The sequence below is a fragment of the Chaetodon auriga genome, chromosome 10 (genome assembly GCF_051107435.1).
Source record: "Chaetodon auriga isolate fChaAug3 chromosome 10, fChaAug3.hap1, whole genome shotgun sequence".
NCBI classification, from domain to species: Eukaryota; Metazoa; Chordata; class Actinopteri; order Chaetodontiformes; family Chaetodontidae; genus Chaetodon; species Chaetodon auriga.
In genome coordinates, this window is record NC_135083.1 from 26,597,372 (window position 1) to 26,607,003 (window position 9,632).

Genomic DNA, 9,632 nt, shown 5'->3' on the forward strand with positions numbered 1-9,632 from the left:
GTAAACATCCAAAAATGATCCCAACACGAGAATGATTTCATATTTTGCATGTTAATTTCTTATCATCTTTCATTTGAACACAAACTTGCTATCAATACAGCTATCAAAACATTAACTTTCAGTTTCTGTTGGACACGATAGGCCTATCCATTTCCTCTTCCTCCTCATCAGAAGACTCAGAAGGTGTTGATCTCTATGTGACCCTGCATGTCTAGATGGCCTGACAACTCCAGGTGGACAATAGTCTGGGTCCTCTATTGGGTCCTCTTTTTCTAAGATGTCAGATCCTCCAAAGAAATCCTAGCAGCCATGAGTCTAAATGAGAACATAAAAGAAGATTTTTTTGATTGGCACACAAAACTATGCATTAATATGTAGCTGCATAAGTACATCCACACACATACACGTGCATGCACATACTTATGATATCATTGAGTAATCAATAATAGTATAATAGGCCACCTAATTGGTTAGATCTTATTACAGGAAGCTATAAATATCATAGTAAGAGTCTGTTTCTCTATACAACAAATGCAATGACGTTTGCTAGCTTAGTTACCTAGTGTTAGCTTAGTTAGCTAGTGTAGCTAACTACAAAGTAGTAATTTGATGATGATAACACAATGCTATTGCACAAAATTCATGGATGTGGAAAATAAGTTCATATTTTATAACAGCACATATATTATGAGGTATAAAAATGATGATAATACTTACAGGTATGCTGCTATAACCTTATAATAACCTTCAGGGTGGTGAAACTGCTGGCATAAGATGTGTGGATCGACAGTAAATGTATACCTGACAGTCACAGTTGATAAAAATCAAAGGTTCCTAGGGTTAAACTTTGAAATTCCATAGAAAATGCTTGGGGTCATTTTTGACCCCATGTATGGAAAAATGTGGTACTGATACAAAAAAATGCAATTACTTAAAAAATATAACAATTAGATACAAATCCAAATGGCTTCATGTCAGAGACAACCTGTTTGAGGAATACATGGAAGATAAATGATAAAAAATTTAAATGACAAAGATGTTGCAAAAAAACAACCACTGGGGTCATTTTTGATCCCACTTATGCATCTAAGGGTTTATGACATTCTGTACTGTAGACAATGGAATCCCCACATTTTTTGCAATTTTACATGGAGAAACATTATTCTTAAATTGTTGCACTCTTTGCCACCGCAGTTTGTCCCCTCCACATCTTTACTTCAGAAAGACTCAGCCTCTCTGGGATGCTTTTTTTCTACCTAATCATGTTACTAACCTGTTGTTAGTGAACCTAATTCATTGTGAGATCTGTAGCCACTGTCCCAACTTTTTTTTAAACATGTTGCTGGCATTTTAAATGAGGATGTTCAAAAGCAATGAAATTTCACAATTTCAACATTTGATATCTTGTCTTTGTGCTAGTTTCAAATAATAGGTTTTCAGTGTTTTCTAAATCATCACATTCTGTGCAGAATTTCCAGCAGATACCGGTCCACATGTCCTGGAAGATTTCAGTGTCCTGGACAAACTTGAGGAATTCCTAGTACAGCATAGGGCAGAGTAGGAGAGAAAAGAAAGTTGAGACTTCACAGTTAAAGCACCCCAAATCATTCTGGCAAAACACTCAATATAGAGTGAGTCAAAGGAAAACATGCTGCTGCTAAAAATGAATGAATTAGCAGGAGGAGTTGACAAATAATCACAATAGTTAGAATTAGAGTAAGTTCTTTTTTGAACATAACATCTTAAGATATGGATGGAAAGAATTGTTCTTGCAACTGCATTTCTAATAGTTTTTTGATGGGAACATAGGTTAACCATGGTATGTGATATGCTACTGTCCTGATATCAGGACACTTTAAGAACAAATATTACTACTATCTGTGTAACAACTGTGCCACACTATAAGGTCTTTGAAGTCTATTATCTGATTGTTCTGAAAAAGATGTTGAAGCTTTATGAGACCCTTTTGTGTGGGGTTATGCTGTATGGGGTTATATCTGCATGGTATTGGTTATGACTTTCCACCAGGCTGTCAGAGCTGTGGAGATTACAGTATTTCCTAAACAGGGATGTTGTTTAATGGTTCTGTTGAAGAATGATAAATCTAAAAGTGAAATATTTTTGCAATATTGTTGTTCCTGGTCCATCCGTGGGATACTGTGGTTGGTTTAATGACTTTATTTCACAATATATTGTGTTTGATTTACAAAGTAATAGAAAAAAAAAACAGTTTGGGTCATCTGGTCCACGTTAAGATTTGCATTTTTGTAGAGTGGATAGTTTGAGTTTTGCTTTTCTGTTTTTCTAATAAAAAGGTGCAGTGAGAGAATCAACAGTTCTGAAGCATTTATCTGCTGGTGCTATGGACAGCATAGAAAAGTTGTTAATTTGAGGTAGTATTTTCATTTTGTTAGTTGCGATTCATCATATGAGAGATAGAGTTAAATTCATCCAATGTCAAAGGTTGTTAAACAGTTGTGACAGCCTGGGTGAGATGTTAATGCCTTGATAGTTAGTACCAGTTACCAGTTCGAAGCAGGAGTGAAAAATCCTGTCCTTGAGAATCCCAGGCATCTTCTGAAAGCGGCAATATGATGGACATGTTTCATTCCAATTTATTGTATAGTTAGAGATTTTAAAAAATGTATTAATGAAATTAAGATTAGAATTAAGAAGTTTCTTTTAGGGAAGGTAAAGGGTCCTGTAAGTACAATCGGATATCATCTGCATAAAGTCTAATTTTATGTTGAAGGTTTGTGGTGTGAATTCCTTTAATGGTATTGTTTTGACATATAGCAGCAGCAAGTGGCTCTATGAAAAGAGCAAATAATGGAGGAGAGAGTGGGCATCTTTGCCTAGTGCCCAGTTGAAGTGCAAAACTCGTGCTTCCATTTGTGGCAACTTTGAATTGTATAGTGTCTTTATCCAATGGATGAACAACTACTCAAAGCTGATTTGATTTTTGTGTAGTTTGGTCCAATTGACTTGGTCAAGCTTAGAATTTTCTGTGTCTACTGATACAATAATTGTGTTGGTCTGAGATGTTAAATAGTCGTTGTGCAGTATCTGAGCCTTGTCTTTCTTGCTAAATCCTGTCTGATCAGGATGTATTAAGGTGGAAATACCAGTATCTAATCTGATGGCTATGGCTTTTGTAATAATTTTTAACCAGTGTTTATTAGTGATAGGGGCCAGTAGCTGGAAGGTTGAGTTGGGTCTTTGTTGGGCTTGAGCAGAACTCATATGACAGATGTATTCATGTATTCAGGACTTTTGATTTCTGATATTAGTCTATAATATAGTGAAGAATTCAGGAGGAAAACCGTCAAGTCCGGTTGATTTATTATTTGGCATCTGCCATAGGGCTTCATGGAGTTCATCTGATGTTAATGGCGCATCCAGGATGTTTCCATCTTGCTGGCTTAAAGTAGGTGATCCAGGTTATTAAGAACCAATTGAATCTCTGATGGATCAGGGTCTGTATCAGAGGAGTATAATTTACCATAGAATACTTGATAAATGTTATTTATTTCCTGTGGGTTTTGGATAGTTTCGCCTGTTAAGTGTTCTGTAGCTGGAATTACTGCTCTCTCTTTTTTACATTGTAGCTGATGAGCTAAATTTTTGCCTGTCTTATTTCTGTGGTCAAAAGGATGATATTTAAGTTGTTGGATGAGAAATTGTGTGTGTGTTTTTTTTTTTTCCTTAAATAAATTTCAGTTAGCTCAAATTGTGCATTTGTACCTGTTTTTGTATTTGTTCATTCGGGCTATTTGAATACAAGTCGGTAAGTTGCTTTTTCTTCTGTTCTAGTTGTTTTTGTAGTTCCTGTTGCTTTTTCTTCTTATTTGTTGAATATGATAGTATTTGTCCTCTAATTGCCGCCTTGTCTGTTTTCTGTTTTAAGGATAATGAAATTTCTGATTTTTTCATTTATGTTATTTATTTAAAGTCAGACTCTTTCTTCTTAAAATATGGGTGGTATCACATTTTAAAGTAACAGAACAGAACACAAACGGCCTGCAGCAGAAGTATCACAGGTTTCCAAAATATATTCAGACAACCATTCAAATCAAGTGATACCTATAGTGTGTTGACCAGAACAATTTACCTTAAACAATCTGTGGAACTCATTGTTGGGCTCTTTTCCGCAGCATCATAGCCAATACTACACACACAGTAAACCAGGCTGCTCAGGTGTCTTACTGCAATTTGTACATTGTGTCCTCTCCCCTTGCAGATTGGACCTGATGGTATGACCAGACTAAGTAGTTCAGCTCTCAACAATGAGTTCTTCACCCATGCTTCTCAGAGCTGGAAAGAAAGGCTGGCCGAGGGTAAGTGATTGGTCAATCTTAGACAAGCTGCTACATTTTATTGAGACTTCTGCCATATCTTAAAAAGTCATATTAAGTGAGACCCAATGAGAATGCATTGATTACTGTGGGAAATGAACTAGTGATGGCAGCAGCAGAGCCAATGGTTGTTAAGGGGAAGGTGAGGAAATCATAAATACAGCTAGTGAAATCCATGGCAAGAGGCAACAATGTTGATGTATGTATTTGTGTACAATGAGGTTGTACGGAAGGTGGAAACAATTTTCTTGCAGAAGAACAAATACATCTAAATCTAAATGTGCTCCAGCATACTTCACATGGTGTGAGTGAGAAGGAGGCCATATAGTGCAGAAATACACAACAAAACACACATGATCTTGGTGACTCAGTCCATTTAGGAATGTGATTCAGCGAATGTCATCTTTGTACCTCTGATGGTAGTACTGTCCTGGAACATCACTACAACTGAACACCCACTTCTTATTCTAAAAAGTGAAAGGCAGCAAAGTTATGTTTTTTTCAAATTATTAAACTGGTTCACGGTCCAACAAGTTCAGATGTGGAGCTTTAAACCTGTGTTTGGCCTCTTTAGGTGAATTTACCCACGAGATGCAAGTGCGTTTCCGGCAGGAAATGGAGAAAGAGAAGAAGGTTGAGGCATGGAAGGAAAAGTTTTTTGAAGAGTACCATGGGCAAAAGTAAGAGTCAACCCATTTCACCCAAGTCTGAATTCATTCAAACCATATTGGGCTTTGTCATGTTTTCGGTAGTTCATTTGAAGTTAGAATATTGTTAACATTTATTAGTTGACTGTAGTACGAGTAGTAGTAGTGGTACTATGAACAGACTTAACATTATTGACAGCAAGAAATATTAATTAGAAAAACGATGCAGATGCAGATACAGATATTCATTTGGCCACATGTTTAAAGACACTTATCTCCATCTCCTTTGTCATCCATGAAGTCAAGACAACTTGAGTATGACCTACATCAGTCATGGCTACTGTGGTATGTAGACAAATGTGTGTCCACAATGTGCTAAAATGTGGTTTGTGTGTCTTTTAGGTCTGGCCTGACACAAGAGGAGTCCCTAAAGCTTACAATGAGTGAAGCCAGTGAAGTTGCAGCCAGTGTGCTGGACAGTGATGTGGCTGTGGTTGCAACTGGTGCCCCCAAGAGACGCAGTGTCGGTCGGCGGAGGAGAGACGGAAGGATGAGGAGACGCACACGAGCTGACCTGCGACGCAGGGCCCGTCGGACCCTTTGTAAGGCCACTCCTCCGGCCATACAGTCTGCAGAAGCAGCTGAGTCCACCACTGCTCTGGAGATCTCAGCAGTCTCTATTGGTTCTCCTATGTCTGACAACACAGTGGTTCAAGGTGAGGTTGTGCTGCAGGCTGAGTGTGGCATGGAGCTCCTAGCTGAGAGTCCCTCCATGGAGCCAAAACCCACTCCCACTCCAGAGCCGGTCACATTGCCAGCCCCCACTTCTACTCCGACTCCCACGCCCAGCCCCAGCCCCAGCCCTGCCTCCACCAGCGCAAATGAAGAGCCTGAAGTTACAGTCCGCCTGCTCCCAGAAGAGGCTGCACCTGTACTGGCTTCCACCTCCTCCCCTTCTTCCTCTTCCTCCTCCTCTTCTTCATCTGCCTCCTCACCTGCCTCCTCACCCTCCTCACCTTCTGATAGACAGGGAGCTTTTGCTGCAGGCCTGGACTCTTCTTCATCCTCCTCAGCGTCCTCCAGTGCTGCAGTTGCAGCCGATCCTCTGGATGACACTGCTTCCGTGGTCACTTCTATCACAGGAGGTACTGCCACCAGTAGCCGTGAGAGCAGCCCCTCAGCCAGCCCAGCCACCACCCCTGTGCCCAGCTCCCAGCTGAAGGAGCAGAAGAGAAGGCCTCATGAGACCCAGGCCTTCTCCAGCTTCCCCGAAAAGAGGCCGCGGCTCGACGACCGTCAGTCCTTTCGTACCACAATTGACAGTGTCCGCTCGGAGAAGCCGCAGCCGACAACAGAAGAGCCCAAGGTGCCGCCTATCAGGGTAAGACTTTGTTGCATAAACTTAAAGGCTCCAAGGGTCCTTATCTGTATATAAGATTTGTGCACAATAATAATAATTCTGTTTAGAAATGAGTTGTCATCCAGGTAAAATATGACCTACTGTCCTTCTGTCTCTGTCCTAGATTCAACTATCCAGAATCAAACCTCCCTGGGTCAAAGGGCACCCCACCTACCAGATCTGCCCCCGGATCGTGCCCCCCGGGGAAGGCACACGGCGGTCAGGGACGGGGGGCGCGCGCACCCTGGCGGACATCAAAGCCCGCGCCCAGCAAGCCCGGGCCCAACGCGAGGCCGCTGCTGCTGTTGCAGCCACTAGCAACGGGGCAGGGCCGTCAGGGGTCAGGCTGCGGCCTGCTGCTGGGCTACCGGATAGCAGCAGTGGACGACGAGCACGAGAGCATCCAGGACCTATCGAGCCCGGAGGAGGAGAAGGAGGAGGAGGAGGAGGAGGAGGAGGAAGTGGAAGAAGGGGAGGTGGTGGGATGGAGGAGCAGGGATCATCTTCAGGCACTAATTCATCTGGAACACAACTACAGCTTCTCAGTATAGAGCCCACGCCCCAGCCCTCCCCTTCACTGTCAACTGCTTCAACCTCCATGTCTTTTGAGCCCCCACAGACCCCAAGTCCTCCTCTAGAGGAAGCAGCTGAGGGGTCAGAGGTTGGGGAGGAAATGCAAGCAACATCAGCCAGTGTCCTCCAATGTTCCTCCAATGGGCTCACAGACAAGGCAGTTGATTTGCCCTCTCCAGAGCCTGAAACTGTATCTGAGTCTTCGGCTACCCAGTTGACAAGGCAAAGCCAGGTTCCCAAGTCTGCTGCTGACTCCTCTGAGAGGGCAGACCAGGGTGAAAAACCCTCTTTGGCCCCAACCTCCATCCCAGATTCTCTTCCCAGGTTTGGGGCTCAGGGTGTGGACGTTATTCATACTCTGGCCAGCTCCTGTCAGCCCAAAGAACAGGTACACGGGAAGGAGGCTGGACTGGGTGGTGTTATCCAGCATGGTTCCCACCATGTGGAACAACAGGAGGTATTCTCCCACTCAGCTACAGAGAATCAGCAAGCAGATGCACCCTCCCCCCAACATGTGAACTCCTCTGGCAGAGAGAAAGATGATGAGGCTGGGGCACATAGTGACTCCACGGAAACCGCTTCTGACTGTGAGAATGAAAGCCAGGAGGATGAGCAGCAGCCTGACCAGGACTGGTGCCCCCAATTGAGCACCCAGAGAAATGGTCAGCTGGTCATCTGCAGTCCTCCTCCTCAGAACCAGCAGCCAGTTATCCAGGCCCACGTTTCCAACCGCCAAGGTCACACCGTCATTCAGCCTTGCTTCCCCAGTGTCCTGCCTCACACGCAGCACACTCGCCCCCATTCCCAGGACCACCAGTTGCTCCCCACAGTTCACCCACGGGCACTTAGGGACACCAACGTTGTGGTCAAAATGGAACCTGGAGTTGATTGTAGAATCTCCAGAGAGAGCTCTCCTGAAGAGGAGTGTCATGCAGGTTTAAAGCCCCCTGTCACTCACTTAACTGTTGCAGCTGCCTCCAAGAGACTGGCCAGCTCAACCAGACCAGTGTCCAGTGTGGAGGCCAACAATCCTTTGGTCACTCAGCTGCTCCAGGGCAGCCTGCCCCTGGAGAAAGTTCTACCCTCACACACTGCCAACAGACTGGAAATCAGCCGATTGCCAGGACCACACAGACCACCAGTGGCAAGGACCCCAGGCCTGCACAGCAGGCCTGAGGTCTCAGCCCACACTCCACCAGAACTGACTGCAGTCAGCCGCCCCATCTCCTGTCTGATGGAGGCCTCAGCCGTATCACAGTATCAGTCCCAGCAGGCCCCTGGGGCTGTCCCGGTCATCACTTCTTTGCCACCCTCTTCATCCTCCTCCAGTTCTTTGACCTGTAGGAGTAAGTCAGACATTTGCTCTCAGACTGCTGTGGAATCTGTTATCAAAGACTCTCATGGTCCTCAGCCCTCACAGGGGACCACTCCAGACAGGTCCCAGCCATCCCACCGGACCATGCCTAATGGCCCTTCTCCTCCCCATGCAGACCCCTGTCCCACGGAAGTGGTGCCTACTATAAAGATCAACTGGAGGCCCCCACAGTCTCAGCTCCCCCACCCTCACCAACAGCAGCTGTCTCCTGCACCCACTGTGAAGAATGAAGTCGGTGCACGGCCCTCTTGCCAGGCTCTCCCCAAATCCTCCCCCACTAAATCCATGAGTGTTGCCAAAAAGGAACCTGGGAGCTCTGTGGACAGCTACATGAGCGGAGGGGCAATGGAGGGACTTCTCAACATGGAGATGACATTAGCCAGGATGGCAAAGAAGGACCAGAGCAAAGGGCCCTACTCCTCCGGCTCTCCCTCCTCCTCTTCCCCCTCACCCTCCTCATCTGCATCCTCCCTTCCCTTCCAACTCCAACACAACTATGGGAAGCTCCCCAAGCAATGTGGAGGTGTGGGAGGAGTAAGCTACACAGCCAATGTGTCAGTGATGGACAACGGTGGTTTCTCCCGTAGCATGGCAGACAGTGTTCTCCAGCTGCGCCCCCACTTGGCCTCCAACCAAACCACCCTCAGTATTCAGGCCTTTACTGACAGTACGGCTGAGGAGGTGGCGCTCAAGTGCTCATGCCGCCTCAAAGCCATGATCATGTGCCAAGGCTGCGGTGCCTTCTGCCATGATGATTGCATTGGGCCCTCCAAACTGTGTGTCTCTTGTCTGGTGGTCAGATAGTATGTTGAAGTCCCTGTGCACTGTAAGACTGCTATCTGCACAGTATCAGCAGGAGGACTGGGGGGCTCCAGAGTGTACAGAAAACTGATTAGGGTAGAACACACAGGAGGAACTGGACAGACAAGATTTGCCTTGTATAATATAATGGGTCTGTATCTTTTGTTGCAGATTTTCAGATTGTTTTTAGCTGTACTGATATATTATTATTATTGATATTATTATTGTTATTATTGTGAATTTGGGGCATGATTGATTGTAAATTGTGCCTTTTTTTGTTTTCTCTCCTCAAAAACATTTACCTCATCTTATCTTGCTCCACCTGTCATTTGGTGGCCATCATTGTTTTGGTCCCTTGTTTCCTCAGCAAACAGGGATTTGTTGTCTCTGCGCAAAGAAGTATTTTTTTAATCATTAAAATGAGTAAATGACATTGTTTCACTGCTTTGTGTTTTGACTCATTTCATGGTTTCTTTAGACTC

At 44.5% G+C, this 9,632-nt stretch overlaps 1 protein-coding gene across 3 annotated transcripts in view; it reads left to right on the forward strand.

The window, feature by feature from the left end:
- Positions 1-9,591, forward strand: part of asxl1 (ASXL transcriptional regulator 1) — a 148,703-nt gene extending 139,112 nt beyond the window's left edge. For all 3 annotated transcript variants that reach the window (XM_076740413.1, XM_076740411.1, XM_076740412.1), the window contains 4 exons: positions 4,241-4,337; positions 4,930-5,035; positions 5,405-6,383; positions 6,526-9,591. In XM_076740413.1, coding sequence (XP_076596528.1) covers positions 4,241-4,337; positions 4,930-5,035; positions 5,405-6,383; positions 6,526-9,153 — 3,810 coding nt within the window. In that variant the 3' untranslated portion in view covers positions 9,154-9,591. The remainder of the gene's footprint in view (positions 1-4,240; positions 4,338-4,929; positions 5,036-5,404; positions 6,384-6,525) is intronic.
- The last annotated feature ends 41 nt before the right edge of the window (positions 9,592-9,632 follow it).